The sequence below is a fragment of the Vipera berus genome (assembly GCF_964194415.1).
Source record: "Vipera berus genome assembly, chromosome: 3".
Classification (NCBI taxonomy): domain Eukaryota; kingdom Metazoa; phylum Chordata; class Lepidosauria; order Squamata; family Viperidae; genus Vipera; species Vipera berus.
This window is the reverse complement of record NC_138204.1, coordinates 107,122,288-107,140,404: the sequence shown is the minus strand read 5'-3', so window position 1 is coordinate 107,140,404 and position 18,117 is coordinate 107,122,288. Positions and strand designations below refer to the sequence as shown.

Sequence of the window (18,117 nt, the reverse complement as noted above, 5' to 3'; positions counted from 1 at the left end):
CTAGCTGCATTAGAACTACAATTCCCAGGCTTCCCGAGAGGTAACACATCAGGGTAACAATGATGTGTTGAAGCACATAATGAAGAAAGTCTTTGCCAAAGCTTCACACATTTATGTTGTAGAAGACAGCATTAGCAGCCACTATTTCTGGCTCTGTTTCAAAGAAAATCCTGGTGTATAAGAAGTATGACAGAGGGGTATCCTGGGAAGAAGCATTGTGGGCAGAGTTGGCTTCAAAACTTCCAGGTGTTAATCTTGACTGAAAATGTTTATATAACTGTATGTGATAGTGATACAACCCTCCTTGGATTCTATTGATCACTTATAAAGAATGGCGCTTGGGAGATTAAAACAGGAGGCGTGGTGGCGCAGTGATTAGTATGCAGTATTGCAGTCTAACTCTGCCGACAGCGTGAAGTTGGATCCTGACTTGCTCAAGATTGACTTGAGTCTTCCATCCTTCCGAGGTTGATAAAATGAGGACCCAGATTGTTGGGGACAATATTCTGACATTATAAACCACCTAGTAATTGATGTAAAGTGGTGTGCTGCCACCATGTGGCTGTTTTGGGGAAATTATAATATGCTATCTTATCTGGGTCAGCCAACTCCTCCCACTCTCTGACGTATTTCCTCCTTCTCCTGACCATGTGCCTTTACACCCCTCCCCTTTCTGGGATGGACTTCCTCCTTCTTCTCCCTGGGTGATTCTCTTCCTCCATAACCGGCAGATACACGTGCAGACACTGAGTCGTTACTGTCTTTTGACCTTGGAAATACCGTGCGTTATCATCTAATTCACCTCATCTGCTGTAATCTATTCTGCATGCAAATAAAGGTACTTCTGGATGATAAAAGGTACTTTTCACGAGTTCTGCTATCTGGCAAGAGCTATTATCAGTGATAATATCCGCCTATACAGACCAGCACAGGGGTCTTAGCAAGGGGAAAAATCATTATACGACAGCTTGATCCAGAATAAGCGGTATAGGGTGGTATATAAGCCTAAATGCTATTGCTATTGCTAAAACAGTATTTTGTGGAGATGGAAACTTCATTTATTTTCCCCTTCCCCCGTGGCTTTCTTTGTGATTCCAGAGCTTAGTACTGGTAGGCTGCAAAACTGTTTTCACTCATGTGGGTGGATTCTTCATGGCTCTGTTCATTTCTTTACAAAAAGTGAAAAATTATGGTCTGAATATGTGCTTACATGTTCATTCATCGACATTCTTCTAAAGGGCATCATGAAAACAGAAGACCAACTGAAGTTTAGAGTTTCTGTGGTAGGCAACCACTTTAATACCTTGGAGAGCCATTCATCAAAAAAGCTGCAGTGTCTTTGCAGTTCCCTTTACTATCGTTAAAGCAAAAATGTTTGACATAATTAATTTCACCATACCACACCAGGCCACCCAGCCTCTTCCGTTGCTTCCTTTGAATGGCAATTAGAAAAAGGAGTCACATTGTTAAAGGCTAGAACAGTAGAAGGCATTGTGCTTTTCTGGTTTCTGAACCTCATACTGTGGAACTATAATAGAGCTGTGAAAGAGAACAATTTATCTTACAGTATTCCTGTGGTGTCAGTTTGTCTATAAATGCATCATTTTAAAACAATTAAAGCAGCTAATAAAAGGATATGGTGCAGAACAGGCAGAACATTGCCAGAATATGAGCATGACTATCATTAATTGTTAAAAATGAGAAAGGAGAGGAAGCAAAAACAGGAACATGCTGCATTAAACTCAAATTCATCCTTGTCTGTATTGTGCTGTGGGGCTACGTTTGCTGTAATCATGCTTCTATTTACATGCACATAACCTTTGTTTATTTGTATTTTAAGAGGCATAGAATTTAACTAATTTAGAATTAGTTAAAGATAATAGTACTTGGAATATCTGTGTCTAAAATTGCCTGGATTTTCTATTTTTAAAAAATAATTTTAAACTGTATGTTTAGTGCCTCAAGTACAGAGAAGGAAACATTAGGACCTTTAAATTCTAATGATTTAGAAAAGCAGTTCTCAAATATTTTGGTCTCAGGACTACTTTACATTTTAAAAAATGATCGAGGACTTCAAATAGCTTTGGTTTATGTGGATTATATCTATTGATATTTACTGAATTAGTAATTAAAACTGGGAAATGTTAAAATCTTTGACTTTACAGACTCCTTGAAAAGGTCTTGATGATCTGAAAATCACACTTGGAGAACCAATAGTTTAAACCAGGGGTCCCCAGTCCGTGGACCAGTACCAGTACCGGGCTGTGGCATGCCAGTAACCGGGCCGCACAAACAAGGAAAGCCCCATGCACAGGATGTAGGCAGCACACAAAGCCATGCCCCCTCCAGTCTGCAGAAAAACCTTTCACCATGTAATCGGTCCATGGTGCCCAAAAGGTTGGGGACCTCTGGTTTAGACAAGTTTGAACTGACTTAATTTATTTCTATTTTATACCTATTTTTTCTAGAGTTCAGAGTGCACACACATAGTGTACTCTTTCATTTTATTTTCATAGATAGGTTAAGCTGAGAGTTACCTAGTGAGTCGATGGATGAATGGGATTTGAATTCAAGTTTACATGATGATAACCTAGTAGCCTTAACTGTACAACACAATATTGGATATAAATTTGTGCTTGTGATAGAAATGATGAAGATGCAAGATAGTTAACAGGAGAATCAAATATTTAAAAGTTGAACTAATGTTGAAATATTAAATGCAAGATGGTCTTTATTCACTGTTCTCATAAGAGCTTAAATATATAAAAATAAACAGAGCAGTAATCTTAAAAGTCTGTCTGAGTTCCATCATATCAGTTACAACATTTAGAAAATATATCATGATTTGCATTCTGCTACAAAGCTTAATCTAATTTGCATTTCAATCTAATGTGCACATCACTTTCCATAGGCCTGGTCAAAATTTAGAAATATTTCATGACTCATCTATAATTTATTCTACAATGTTCCTATTTTAATGTGATTCTCTTCAATGACAAAGAGACCCAATTCTTAAATAGTCTTTATTCCAAAAAAAGAAAGAAGCCTGAAATGAATTGCCTTTGGCCATATAGCACATTTTCTTGTTTTTAAATAACAATAATCTCCACTTCTTACATCACCATCATTTCATTCTCTTGTGTTGATTACAACTTTTCCTCTTGCAATTTTACTTAGGGTTATAAGGCTAAGGAATATAATGCTACCCTGTCAAAATAAAATCATCAAGTTGATTAAAACACACAGCAATGAACTTAACTGAATTTCAAAACTAAAACAAGTACTGAGTTTTACAGGGATGATTACTCATGTGGCATACAACAGTATTAGGTTTGTTTCCCTATTCATGCTTTTTAAGAATATAGACCTCTTTGCCTAGACAGAGAGAGTGAGATTTTCTCACAAAAGCTCTTCACTTTCCTCCCTCCCACCCCCATACCCATACCCATCTCCTGATTTCAGCCCTTTCCAAAGGAAGATTTTACTTGCTTCAGAATTATCCATATAGAATGGTAATTTGCTCTCCAGATTTTTTTTCTCTTCTCCCTGTCTGGTAATTTGGTAATTTAAAATACCGTATATACTTGAGTATAAGCCGACACGAGTATAAGCCGAGACCCCTAATTTTACCCCCAAAAACTGGAAAAAGTTATTGACTCGAGTATAAGCCGAGTATAAGTATAAGCTTGGCCCCTTCTTAGCAACATACCTATCTATATTCTGTGCCACCACGAGCCGCTCGTTGACTCTGGCAGCATCCCGGAGCTGGCTCGGCCGCGGTTCGCAGGGTCCGTTCATCAGGCTGCCAGGCTTCCTGGCAGCACATCCCGCAGGGAAGGTCTGCTAGGGAGGCGGCAGTCAAGCATTGTTTCCCTCCTCGTGCGTGTGTGTGTGTGTGTGTGTGTGTGTTTGTGTGTGTGTGTGAGACCTGCGGGAACGGCTGGTAGAGGTGGCGGCAGTCCGGCGTTTCCCCCCCTCATGCATGCGTGCATGTGTCAGACCTGCGGGAATGGCTGGTAAGGAAGCGGCGTCCCCCCCCTCCTGTGTGTCGGGCCCACGGGGCTTGACACACAGAGAAACGCAAATGCCGGACTGCCACCACCTTTACTAGCCATTCCTGCGGGTCTGACACACACACACACACACACACACACACACACACGAGGGGTAGAAACAACGCTGGACTGCCGCCACCTCTGCCAGCCCTGCAAGCCTCTGCTTGCAGGGCTGGTAGAGGTGGCGGCAGTCCAGCGTTGTTTCTCCCCCTCATGCGTGCGTGTGTGTGTCAGACCCACGGGAATGGCTGGTAGGGAAGCGGCATTCCGGCATTCCCCCCCTTCCTGTGTGTCGAGCCCACAGAGAAACGCAAATGCGGGACTTCCGCCACCTTTACTAGCCATTCCTGCGGGTCTCACACACACACACACACACACACACACACACACGCACGAGGGGGAGAAACAACGCTGGACTGCCGCCACCTCTGCCAGCCCTGCAAGCCTCTGCTTGCAGGGCTGGAAGAGGTGGCGGCAGTCCAGCGTTGTTTCTCCCCCTCGTGCGTGCGTGTGTGTGTCAGACCCACGGGAATGGCTGGTAGGGAAGCAGCATTCCGGCATTCCCCCCCTTCCTGTGTGTCGAGCCCACAGAGAAACGCAAATGCGGGACTGCCGCCACCTTTACTAGCCATTCCTGTGGGTCTGACACACACACACACACACACACACACGCCGCCGGGCTCGGCACCTCAGCAGGAGGGGCAGCCCCCACCGCGCCCCCCTCCCCTCACGTCCCGCAGCGCTGCGCCGCTGCCGCCGCTTCCTCCGGACAAGTCGGGGGGGGCTTGCGGGGCGAAGGCACCGGCCGGGGGGCAGGCAGGGCAGGAGGGCGGCCGCGCAGCTCAGCGCACCCCGAAGCCACAGCCAGCCGCCGCCGCCCGCATCCCGGCGGAGAGAGCCTGCCCTGCGGAGCGCGCTCGCTCGCTTGCCCGCTGCCTCGCCCGGGACCAACGGCGCCGCCCCGAAGCCACAGCCAGCCGCCGCCGCCCGCGTCCCGGCGGAGAGAGCCTGCCCTGCGGAGCGTGCTCGCTCGCTCGCCCGCTGCCTCGCCCGGGACCAGCGGCGCCGCCCCGAAGCCACAGCCAGCCGCCGCCGCCCGCGTCCCGGCGGAGAGAGCCTGCCCTGCAGAGCGCGCTCGCTCGCTCGCCCGCTGCCTCGCCCGGGACCAGCGGCGCCGCCCCGAAGCCACAGCCAGCCGCCGCCGTCCGCGTCCCGGCGGAGAGAGCCTGCCCTGCGGAGCTCGCTCGCTCGCCCGCTGCCTCACCCGGGACCAGCGGCGCCGCCCCGAAGCCACAGCCAGCCGCCGCCGCCCGCGTCCCGGCGGAGAGAGCCTGCCCTGCGGAGCGCGCTCGCTCGCTCGCCCGCTGCCTCGCCCGGGACCAGCGGCGCCGCCCCGAAGCCACAGCCAGCCGCCGCCGCCCGCGTCCCGGCGGAGAGAGCCTGCCTTGCGGAGCGCGCTCGCTCGCTCGCCCGCTGCCTCGCCCGGGCTTCGGGGCGGCGCCGCTGGTCCCAGGCGAGGCAGCGGGCGAGCGAGCGAGCGCGCTCCGCAAGGCAGGCTCTCTCCGCCGGGACGCGGGCGGCGGCGGCTGGCTGTGGCTTCGGGGCGGCGCCGCTGGTCCCGGGCGAGGCAGCGGGCGAGCGAGCGAGCGCGCTCCGCAGGGCAGGCTCTCTCCGCCGGGACGCGGGCAGCGGTGGCTGGCTGTGGCTTCGGGGCGGCGCCGCTGGTCCCGGGTGAGGCAGCGGGCGAGCGAGCGAGCGTGCTCCGCAGGGCAGGCTCTCTCCGCCGGGACGCGGGCGGCGGCGGCTGGCTGTGGCTTCGGGGCGGTGCTGAGCTGCGTGGCCGCCCTCCCGCCCTGCCTGCCCCCCGGCCGGTGCCTTCGCCCCGCAAGCCCCCCCGACTTGCCCGGAGGAAGCGGCGGCGGCGGCGTGGCGCTGCGGGCCGGGAGGGGAGGGGGGCGCGGCGGGGGCTGCCCCTCCTGCCGAGGAGCCGAGCCCGGCAGCGTGTGTGTGTGTGTGTGTGTGTGTGTCAGACCCGCAGGAATGGCTAGTAAAGGTGGCGGCAGTCCGGCATTTGCGTTTCTCTGTGTGTCAAGCCCCGTGGGCTCGACACACAGGAAGGGGGAGGAATACCGGAATGCCGCTTCCCTACCAGCCATTCCCGTGGGTCTGACACACACACGCACGCACGAGGGGGAGAAACAACACTGGACTGCCGCCACCTCTACCAGCTCTGCAAGGCTCTGCCGCTCCCTTCTCTCAGCAGCCTGGCCCGAACGAAGGGACAGTTCTTTTTTTTTGTTCACTGGAGTATAAGCCGAAGTGGATTTTTCAGCCCAAAAAGTGGGCTGAAAAATTCGGCTTATACTCAAGTATATACGATAATTGTTCTTCCTCTTGCTCATACTTTGAACTAAAAGTGAAGACTGAATCCAAATTGCAATATGGAGAATATATACCTTTAACCACACTAATATTAAAGCTACATCGCAGTGACCTATATTCAAATACAGATTAAGTTGAATTAATAAGTTCAGCCAATGTTCTTTTTTTTTTCATGGCAATTACCCTGAGAAAGGAGCTATGCTGAAGAACTGCATGCTATTCTTCAGGAAAACATAGATTGTATCCTGATTTCTTTTAACCTATGTTTGCATGTTCTCTTTCATTCCTTTACCTTTTTCAACTCTGTTGTTGCCTACATAGAGTCATCATAAAGCTGACAAGTTGATTAAAAGTAAAGCAAGAGGTTGAGCTGAATTTCAAGTTAATAATTATAATTAAGGTGCAAAAACCCTTTAATGACGGACTGAAGGCAAGCTTCTCATCCTCCCTCCCACTTTTGCTGCACGATGGATGGATGGATGGATGGATGGATGGATGGATGGATTTAACAAATACATACAGCTATATGACTTAATCAAATTGTTCTGGGCAGCTAACTGCATACACAGACACATAAACAGAAATAACCAACTCCAATCATAATAACAACAACACAAAGCAAAGCACACAGTCTGGGTCCTATTGACCTCCTGGCCATAAAGCCTGTGAGTTCTGGATATTGCTAGTTTTTCCTGCAGATTTCCATTCCAAATGATGCTCTCTATATCACAGATCCCCAACCTTTTGGGCACCAGGAACCGGTTCTGTGGTGAGAGGTTTTTCCGCGGACCAGAGGGTGCATGGTTTTGTGTGTTGCCAATATCCCACGGATGGGGCTTTGCTTGTTTGTGAGGACCAGTTGTTGGCATGCTGTGGCCCAGTACTGGTCCACAGACTGGGGGTTGGGGACCCCTGCTCTAGATGACAGCCCATGGTTGCTCTCTTGGTTAAGAATAATGGAATGTATAGCCTTTGGGAAATACAAGGTTTGAAAATAGTTATTTCTCGAATCCTTAAAGGAAATAAATATATGGTGCTTCTTAATCATATATGCATCAGTAATTTCAGTCTGGGTTTGATACCAAAATGGCTTTGGTGCCTTAAAGCAGGGCTTTTCAACCTTTTCACCGATTGTACCAGTTTTAGAATATGGCAATTTTCAAGTACCACCAGCTGCCTAGCAAGGTGTCAAAAAGTTGACCAAACAAAAAAACGGAAAAAAGTGACAAAGTACAGGTAGTCCTCACCCCCCTTTAATATAATCTCTTCTCTAGCCCCCTTTAATATCCTCTCTTCTCTAGCCCCCTTTAATATCCTCTCTTCCCTCACCCCCTTTAATATCATCTCTTCCCTCACCCCCTTTAATATCATCTTCCCTTCTTTTATAGCCTTTCCTCTTCCCCCCCCCTTTTCTCTTCCGTGCACCTCCAGCTGATTCCTCTGAAGGCTGCACTTATCTGTCTCCTTTGCAGTCCCCTTCTCTTTCCCCCCATTCTTTTTTTTCTTCCTCCCCTGCCAAAACCTCCTTTTATAGTTGTATTGTTGTATTGTTTTTAAAAAAACCTTGTGAACCACCCTGAGTCCTACGGGAGAAGGGCGGTATCTAAATTGAATAAATAATTAATAATAATAATAATAATAATAATAATAATAATAATAATAATAATAATAATAATAATAATAATAATAATAATAGCCTTTCCTCCCCCCTCCCTTCTTTTCTCTTCTGTGTGCACCAGAAGCACCAATCCTGGGGCTCCTGTCTTGTCCCTGCAACCCTGCAGAAGTGCACACTGATCCTGGGCTTTGCTCAGCCCCCATAGCCCTGGAGAAACGTTGATCAGCTGTAGCTGATCCAACCAAGTTGCCTTTCCAACCAAGTTCTCTCCCTCCCTCCTTCTCTGACTCTTTTCTTCCTTCCTTCCTTCCTTCCTTCCTTCCTTCCTTCCTTCCTTCCTTCCTTCCTTCCCTCCCTCCCTCCCTCCCTCCCTCCCTCCCTTCGCTCCTTTTTTAAAAAAAAAACCTTCCAGAGCTCCAGGCAGAGGTGGCAACAGGCAGGCAATGGTGGGCAAAGGCTTCCTCTCCCTCCTGTCATTGCCTCTGTGTGGCTCGGCTCAGCTCACCTCTCCCAGATCTGCACATATGTTCATGTGTGAGAGAGAGCACGCGTGGGGTGTGTATGTGTGTATCTCACCCCTTGCAGCCCCACGCCCTCAACAGAAACCTTCTGCGATGGCAGGCTGCAAAGTAATGAAAGCTGGTTTTTTGGAGTCCTTGTTCCTTTTTCTCAATATGCCGCCAATTGCATTGTGCCTTGCGCCTCTCAGCTCCTGCCCCCAGCTCCATGGAAAGCTACAAGAAGCTCCCATCGCAGCTTCTCTTACCTCTCCGTTCTTTTCCTCCTCAATGTCACAGTGTGGGCTGCAAGAGGTGAGACACCCCCCCATGCACGCACGTGCACACACATACACAAACATAAACACTTGTGTGGGGTCTGGGAGAGGTGAGCTGAGAGCCACACAGAGGCCCTTCAGGCAGAGGCAATGTGGTGGGAGGGGAGAAGGGCTCAAAATGGGAATCCTCCTGCCTGGAGCCTCTGGCAGCTTAAAAATACAAACCTGTGAAGCACTCAGAAGGCAGTCTCTTTCCCAGCTCACTCCTTCCTTCCTTCCTCCCTCCCTGGTTCTCTTTCCTTCCTCCACACTAAAGGAAGGGATAACGGGAGGGGGATAAATTGCCAGTGCTGCCGGTGGCCATGCTGTCGCTGGCCATAGCTGTCCCATGCAGGCAGGGGCGGTCCCGATGAAAGAAGCCTGGTGACTTCAAGGCAAAGTCAGAGAGCAGGCGTGGCACTGATCTACCAGTGGAGGGCATCAAAGCTAGAACGTGCTCAGCCTTAGATCCACGGGGAGCCCTGGAGCCAGTGAGTCCGCCTCCCATCTGTGCTCCACCCCTGGGGTGCAGGGAGAAGGTGGCGAGTGCACGAGTGCTGGCGTCCCGGGGGAAAGGGAAGTCCTTCTCCTATGTTTTTCCTTTATCAATGGTCAGCAGGGATGGTCAGCAGCAATGCTAGGTGCTCGCTGCCTCCTTTTTGTGTGCCCAGGGTGTGGGGTAGGCAGCCCCTCGCTGGCCCTTTCCCACTAAAACCACCTCCTTTTATATCCTCTCCTCTCTCGGAAGCATCAATCATCTGGAGCCCAGTACCAATCCTGGCACCTCTGTAGTGCCCCGACAGCCCTGCAGCTCCAGCTTTCTCTCCCTCGGGCTTGTGCGGCACTACTGTCACTTCAACTCATTCCTCTAGTGGTAGAGGCCCACTACCACTACATGTACTGTACCATCTGCCAGATGGCAAAGTACCACTTGTGGTATGGATACCACAAGTTGAAAAGCCCTGCCTTAAAGGATGATCTATGCCATAGGTCGGCAACCCACAGCTGTGGAGCCGCATGCAGTTCTTTCAGCCTTCTACTGCGGCTCCAGTCCTCCTCTGCCATTTGCAGAGAGAAAGAGACAGAGAGAGGCACTTGCGCTTTGCTTCTCTCTCTTTCTCTCTCTCTGGGCTCCTGATGGGCCCGGGCGCCCCGCCCCCTGAGAGAAGCACAGCCAGGAAGTCCCTTTCCTGGACTGGCCCCGTCTGAGCCGCACGTGGCCAGGAAGTTGTGCAGGGCAGCCCCGGGATACCCCCTGGGAGCGGCCCGCCAGAGCCTCCACTGAGTGGGCCAGCCCTCCCGCAAGCTGCGGCCCTGAGGGAGCGCAGCCCCTGTGATCCCCAGCTGGCACTACCGGTGGCCCCGCTGGCCAGGAAGGCGTGCTGGAGTCCTGGCTGCCGGGAAGGCAATCGGCCTTCTCTTCTCCCATTGCCCGGAAGAGGTAAACAACTAGTTCCCAGTGCTGGGTTTTCCCCGCATTCAGGGCTTACATTGGTGGCGGAGACGCAGTGAGGGAGGGAAGGAGAGAGAGAGAGAGACTCCTTTGGACTATCAGACTGCCTGCTAGCTAAGCACTCAGAGCTGGCAGCCTGGCAAGCGAGTCTGACTGCCACCCCCATTGCTTTTCTGCTGCTTGCAGCAGAACCGCCTTCTGCTAGCGGCGCGATGCCTGCGGCACCTGCTCCCTCCCTGGCCTGCTTGCCTTTCCCTCACTCCCCTTCGCCCGGGTTCCACTTCTTTGGCAGCACCCCTGCCCAGCTCCTCCAGCTCCTGCAGTTGGGATGCCACTGCCTCATCTGCAGGAGGCGAGCAAGAGAGCGCGAGAGGCCATCCCGGGAAGGGCAAGCGGCAGGCTAGGAGTGAGCTCTGCCTGCTCCATCCGCTACCTCTGCTTGTCTTCAATGCCAGTGTAATGCTGCTTTATCTTCATATTCCAATCGCAGCTATTTTGGCTACAGCCCGGGGACCTCAGCAAGATACAAAGCATTTGGTTGGAACCTGCAAGAAGTCCAGAAGGTCTGCATCATTAAAGGAGAGAGAGAGAGAGAGAGAGAGAGAGAGAGAGAGAGAGAGAGAGAGAGAGAGAGAGAGAGAGAGAGAGAGAGAGAGAGAGAGAGAGAGAGAGAGAGAGAGAGAGAGAGAGAGAGAGAGAGAGAGAGAGAGAGAGAGAGAGAGAAGCGCAAGTGCCTCTCTGTCTCTGTCTCTCTGTCTGTCTCTCTCTCTCTGTCTGTCTCTCTCTCACACACACACACACAAACACACTGAGTGGGGGAAGAGGACTGGCAGACCAAGGGCAGAAAGAGAGAGAGGGAGAGGGATGGAGAAAGAGAGAGAAGGGAAGCGCAAGTGCCTCTCTCTGTCTTTCTCTGTCTCTCTCACACACACACGTACACATAAACACACAAACACACTGAATGGGGGAAGAGGACTGGCAGACCAAGGGCAGAAAGAGAGAGAGGGAGAGGGAGGGAGAGAGACGAAGGGAAGGAGAGATGGAGAAAGAGGGAGGGAGACAGAGACGGAGGGAGAGGGAAAAAGAGGGAGGGAGAGAAAGGAAGGGAGAGAGGGAGGGAGACAGGGTGAAAGAGAGAGAGAGAGAGAGAGGGAGGGAGAGAGAGAGAGAGAGAGAGGAAAAAAATAAATATGAATATATGTGGTTGTCCTTACTGGACTTTTAGTAAAGAACGTTTAATGAAATATTTTGATGTTTTTTTAATTTAAGAGATGAGATATGTGGATAATTATGCTGTATTTAAACATTGTAGATAAGCTACCAAAATTGTTTTCACCTGTTGAGATGAAGGAGAAAGGGGTTTTTTTCCCCTCTTTCTCCTGCATAAAAATTTGTTGTTGTTTTTTGTAGCAGTTCATTGATTTCATAAATGCAAGACACTATAGATTTTTTTATACATAGCATAAAGGTAAAAATGAATATTTGCAGTGTTATCTTCATTTTAGATGTCAATGGGTTTTGTGGCTCCCAGTGATTTATTTTCTGTGGGAAATGAGTCCAAGTGGCTCTTTGAGTGTTTAAGGTTGCCGACCCCTATTCTATGCTGAGAATAGGTAAGAAGGTCTTTTGAGCCGTGACCACTGTCCTTAAGATCTTTCCAGATTAATTGGCCTTTGACAGAAAAGGAATCCAATGAATGTTTCCAGCATCTGTTAAGCCTTATACCATGCTGTGCAATAGAGCTGTTTTGTCCCCACTGCCATTCCTTTTAATGCAGACAGGCATTAAAATGAAAATTTGGAATGAGTCATCAATAAGTAGATAACATTGTCCTCATTTTCTGCTTTTAAAATGAGTCTGATGAAATCAGAAATGGTTGACTCAAACATATAAACTGAAGTTTAATCTGGACAAAGCAAACTACATTGATAATGGATGTTGTGTCTGACTTAGAACTTAGTTAAGAGTTTTCTGGATAGAGCAGATTGTGCTCTCAGCTTATGGAGTGTTCTTATGTCTTAATTTCTCTGTGGAGTTTTAAATTATTTCCACAACAGATTGCAGTTTTCCAAATTCATGGGGGGTTACGTGTCAACACTTTGGAAATATGAAATTCAGTGTAAATATATACTCTTGCCCAGTTACCCCCAGATGTTGCCTAAGCATACACAAACACACATATGCCTAAAGTCAAGCTAGAGTAACTTGATGCAGATATACAACTCACACCAAGATCATAAGCCATCCTACGCAGATGGCCCTCTCTGTGAGATTAAAGATGTATTTGCTTCACCATCACTCAGGGTGAATGAAGCAAGTAGCAACCAGATTTTTAGTATGATAAATTTCACAACCACCACCATGAAAAGACAAATCCACCAACATAAATCTTGCAAATATGGAGAATTTATCTTGTACCAGTTTAAATTATGATCCAGCTGTGATCCCTCTTTAACATGAGATTGTCATGCCATGGTTAATTATACTCGTATTTTTATAACACTGCATATGGAATTGCTTTGGAACATTACTCAAACTCTTATATTATCACCATATAGTCAATGTGGGCTGGGTTTGTGAGATAACAATTATGTAAGTACTGTAATTATACCTTCCTAGCCTTTAAGTTAAAGGAGCTCATGTAGATTTGCAATAATTTTTAGACCATTAAGTTCATGAAGTTAAGATTGGATTAAGTAGAAAATAAGAGCTTTCAAAGAAGTATATGCAAACATATAGGTTTTCTCAGAATCCAGTTATATTTAATTTCTATCTTCTCTGATTTAAAACCAATTCTTACTATCTCCTGGATTCCGTCATACTACTAAGGGGGAGGAGGGTATGCATGGGGTTTTTATTACTTTCACTTCCTCTATTCACTACAAAATAACCTTTTGTTGATTCACTTCGGGTCTGCTAACCATAACAATGTGGCTATCTGCCTTTCATCCTTTGCCCCTCTGAAACTCTCCTCTTTACAGGCAGAGAGGGGAAAAAGGGTGGGGAGATGCAACACCTGGGATCTGGGTAAAGAGAGGATTGAATGATCGTGCCGACGGAGCCAGACTGATGTTATTTTTCCTGGAGTTAACACCTAGAAATCTGCCAGTTTGAATCGCCTGGAAGAACTGCGGGGTGTGGGGCTGCTTGGGAACACTTTAAAACATTGAATGGTGGGGGGATCCCTCAGAGCCTATCTAGCATGCCTACTATCAATTTCTCTTAATAAAAATTCCTGTTGGGAGAGACCATTTCCAAGAGTTCTGTTTTCTTAAGATGTAGATTGAAGTGGGTCCTTACATTAGACAGGATCTGCAATAATAGTCAACCTGGAAGGGAGAACCTTGCCGGGGGACTTTGCAAAAAATACAATGTCAGACGACGAGGCAGGGAAGGGAGAAACCCTCATGGAGAGGGAGCCTTTTCCCCGACTGAAAACCTGCCAGCTGTCGGGAGCTGAAGTGTCATACTCCTCAGGAGAAGAGGTGGTGGAGACGCGTAACCACAAACTTCGGTGGTCAATGGGCATTGGAAAGAAAAGTGAGTAGGAAAAGAAATCAAGAAAGGTGACCCAGAGACGGGGGCCCAACCAACCAGAATGGAAGCAGGAGATGGAGAAATCCCTGCACATAAGCGAAGAGGAAGGAAGTTGAGCACAGCACTCAAACTGGATCCTAGAGAAAGGTATCGACCTGATGAAAAGAACCCTCGGATCCCTAGGGGAGGAGAATTCTGAGCCACACAGACACACCAGCACCCGGAGCTGCAGTTGGAGAGACACTGAGGGGGAATTGGAACCTGCAGTCCCGGGGACATCCACTGATCCAGTAGCGACCACTTCAGCAGTCCCCACTCCCTGCCAACACGCAGATGGTGATCCAGTTGGAAGACAATACCACCAACGATGAAGGCACCAATCCATTCAAAGACTCCCACCGCTGGATGCAAAATTCAAGGAGGAGCCAACACGATTGGGATTTTTCCTAACCCAAGTCCTCAACTACATGGAAGAATACAGCCGGCACAACCCTAGCGACAAAGCCCGTATCCGGATCGTGCAATCTCCTCTGGACGGAAAGGTGGCAGATTGGGTGGTGAATTTGCATGACTCTGATGCCCCAGAGCTCAACGGCTTCAACCATTTCATGTCCTCTCTGAGGAGGCGATTTGAGGACTCCCTGGCTGATCACAAAGCCCACGAAAGAATCAAAATGATGAGGCAAGGCAGACGCCTGGTAGCCGAATATACGCAAGAATTCCAGGCCATTGCCAGCAAGCTGAACTGGCCGGAAGACATCCTCCTTAGCCATTTCAAAGACAGCCTAAATTACGACCTATATTACGCTTGTCTGCCCCAGGGGGACCCACACCAACTCAAATAGTACGTCCTGGCAGAGGAAGCAGAGATCAACCTACTTAAGACGCACCGTTGAGGAAAACAATGGAGCTGCTCACCGCCTGAGCCGATGTGTGAGCCAGCAAAGCCACCGGCTATGGCCTAGAAGCCAATGGGCTGTTTCAATTGTGGGAGAGAGGGGCATCAGGCCGTAGAATGCCGCTCGAAAGCCCCCCGGAACAACCCAAACAAATCACCTGCCAGCAAATCTGGGAAGTCCCCAGCTAAGCCAAAAGAATCCATGAGAGTGATAGAGGCTGTGGAATCCCCAACCTCTGCCCAACGTGGGGAAGGAACTCCAGCCTACACCGCAGGGCCGGTGGATGCCTCAGACGACAGCTCAGAGGGTGAACCCCTGGTAAGTGGACCCATCGCACCCATCCTCAAGACAGTGACTATGTTAATTCCATCCATGCCAGAAGCTGTCAAGGTGAAAGTCTTAATAGACTGGTTGCACCCGCTGCCTCATTAGCCCGACGCTAGTGGGGAATCTGGGCATTCCATTGATTAGGCTAGAACAACCAATCTCATTTGGCCAGTTAGATGGGTCCATAGCAGGGGGGGTGCCAGCTTCCCATAGCCACTTTACCAGTCCGCCTATCTCTGGGGAACCATGAGGAAGACATAACATTTGTAGTGACCCCAGGCATGGAATGCCCGATGATCCTAGGGATGGAATGGTTAAAGAAATGGAACCCTGAGTAAATTGGAGGATGGCAGAAATCAATTTCCCGAAGGGGGATCCTGCAGATTTAAAACCCCAAGGGGATCTACCAAAATTAAGAACGGAAAAAGCATTCATGGGAGAAGAAAAGGGGCTACCTGAAATACCAGAGGAATACAGAGATCTTGCTGAAGTTTTCAACAAGGAGACCCACAGACTGTGCCATAGAATTGAAGCCCAGGGCAAAACTCCCGAAGCCCAGATTATACTCCATGAGCCCAAAGGAGAAGGAGGAAATGGAAAGATTCATAAACAAAAACCTAGAAAGGAGGTTCATTGAGCCTACCAGGCCTAAAGTGGCCACTTCGGTCCTCTTTAGAGAGAATAAGGATGACTCTTTACACTTATGCTTTGACTATCGCCTATTGAACACAATCAGTGAAAGCAACCTATACCCCTTACCCCTCATGAAGGACATGTTATCACACTTCTCTAAAGGAAAAATTTTTAACTAAACTAGATCTAAGGGAAGCGTATTACCGTGATAGAATTAAGGAAGGGGATGAATGGAAAACTGCATTTAATTGCCCAGTGGGGTGCTACCAATTCAAAGTTTTGCCATTTGGATTACAAGGGGCCCCCACGGTATTTATGCAATTAATCAACAAGGTACTAAGGGAGCACCTATTTAAAGGGGTCCTGGTTTATTTAGACGACATCCTTATCTTCACCGAATCAAAAGAGGAACATGTCAACCTAGTCAGAGCAGTTTTAAAGAAACTGCGAGCTGCCCACCTATATGCCAAATTATCCAAATGCGAATTTCACCAGGAAAGAATAGACTACCTGGGTTATCGCATATCCCCACAGGGCATTGAAATGGACCCAGAGAAGGTTAGAGCAGTATTAGAATGGGCATCACCTTGCACAAGAAAGCAACTGCAAAGTTTCCTGGGCTTCAGAAACTTTTACCACCAATTCATCCCCTCTTTTGCCCAGATAGCCCTGCCCCTCACAAACTTACTAAAAATGAAGGGAATATCCTCAGTAAAACCTAGCCAGCCACTAAAATGGACAATGGAATGCCAAGTAGCATTTGAGAGGTTAAAGAGACTCTTTTCTGAAGAATCAGTACTGAGGCACCCAGACATGGATAAGCCCTTCGTAATACAGGCGGGTGCAAGTGATGTGGTAGTGGGGGCTGTACTATTACAAGAAAATGATGAAGGGGTAATGCAACCCTGCACATATACATCCAAGAAACTCACCAAAACGGAACAGCACTGGCCCATGTGGGAGAAAGAGGCATATGGGATATGTTGGTCATTAATTACGTGGAGCTAGTTCCTTGAAGGGAATAAAATCCCCTTTCAGGTGTGGACAGACCACACAAATCTGGAAGCCTTGAAAACACCCAGGAAGCTCAAGCCCAAGCAAGCCCGCTGGTCCCATTATTGCCAGGGGGAAAGAACTTCCTGGCAGATGCACTATCTCGCATGCCCCAGTATAACAGCACACAAGCCACCGATTCTAAACCACTTATGGCGGAACCACAACTGGCAGCAACAGTAACTACCAGAGCCCAAGCTAAATTAAAACTGCAGCTGGGTAGCCAAAGTGGAATTGAATTCTGGAAAACTTTGAAAACATATAAATGATTCCAGAAAAATAGACACGTGTGCACAATTAAGGATGGACTGCCTTGGGTGGGGGAAAAGTTATATATACCAACCACCCAGAGGGTCACATTCATGCAGCTTTGCCATGACACCAGATCAGCAGGGCATTTTGGATTTGTAAAAACATTACACTTAATTAAAAGGCAATTTTGGTGGCCATCCATGAAAAAGGACATAAAAAGTTATGTGGCCAGCTGCCCAATGTGCACAACTGCAAAGAGGTTGCAAGGGAAATTGCCCAGACTGTTATAAACAGTGGCAAATCCCTCAGCCCCCTGGAGGGAAATAGCCATGGATTTCATAGTGGAATTACCAGAAAGCAATGGGAATACTGTAAACTGGATGATCACGGACTTGTTTTCCAAGCAGGTGCACTTCATCCCTTGTCAAAAGATTCACACCGCAAAAGCCTTAGTGAAACTTTTCATGCAGCATATTTACAGATTTCATGGGGCACCACAACACATCATATCTGATAGGGGAGTATAATTTACATCGGCATTTTGGAAGGAATTTTTATCCCTTTTAGGGGCCACTCAGGGACTGACATCTAGTCATCATCCTCAAGGGAACAGTCAGTCAGAGAAATCTAACTCAGAACTTGAGCAATATTTAAGATGCTTTATTAATTTCCAGCAAACAAATTGGATGGACGTACTTCTTTTCGCAGAAGTTGCCTATAATAATGCAATCCACTCCAGCACAGGCTACACTCCTTTTCAGATAGCTACTGGTCAAAGTTTCAACCCCATGCCAGAACTAATCCCAAATGAACCGGTAATTCCATCACTGAAAGAATGGATAGAACAATTATAAAACACCTGGCCAATAGTTAGAAAAGCCCTAGACGAAGCTAGGCAAGCATATAAAGCACAAGCAGATAAAAAAAGAATTGAACCCACACCATTCACTATAGGTGAAATGGTATATTTGTCTACAAATCCTTACAACCCTGTAAAAAACTTGGACCAAAATATATAGGACCTTTTCCAATTAAAAGAATCATAAACCCAGTAATAGTAGAATTAGAATTACCCAAAAATCTTAGACAAATAC

General features: G+C 48.1%; 1 protein-coding gene across 4 annotated transcripts in view; it reads left to right on the top strand.

Annotated features, from left to right (window-relative positions):
• The window catches only part of LOC308664800 (uncharacterized protein C1orf21), a 284,374-nt gene that overhangs the window by 210,914 nt on the left and 55,343 nt on the right, over window positions 1-18,117 (top strand). The window contains exon 6 of one of the 4 annotated variants that reach the window (XM_081322311.1): window positions 8,177-8,288. The exons of the other annotated variants lie outside the window; for them this stretch is intronic. Within the exon in view, the coding sequence (XP_081178437.1) occupies window positions 8,177-8,260 (84 nt within the window). The 3' untranslated portion in view covers window positions 8,261-8,288. Of the gene's footprint in view, window positions 1-8,176; window positions 8,289-18,117 lie in introns of those variants that run through there. 4 annotated transcript variants of the gene reach the window in all.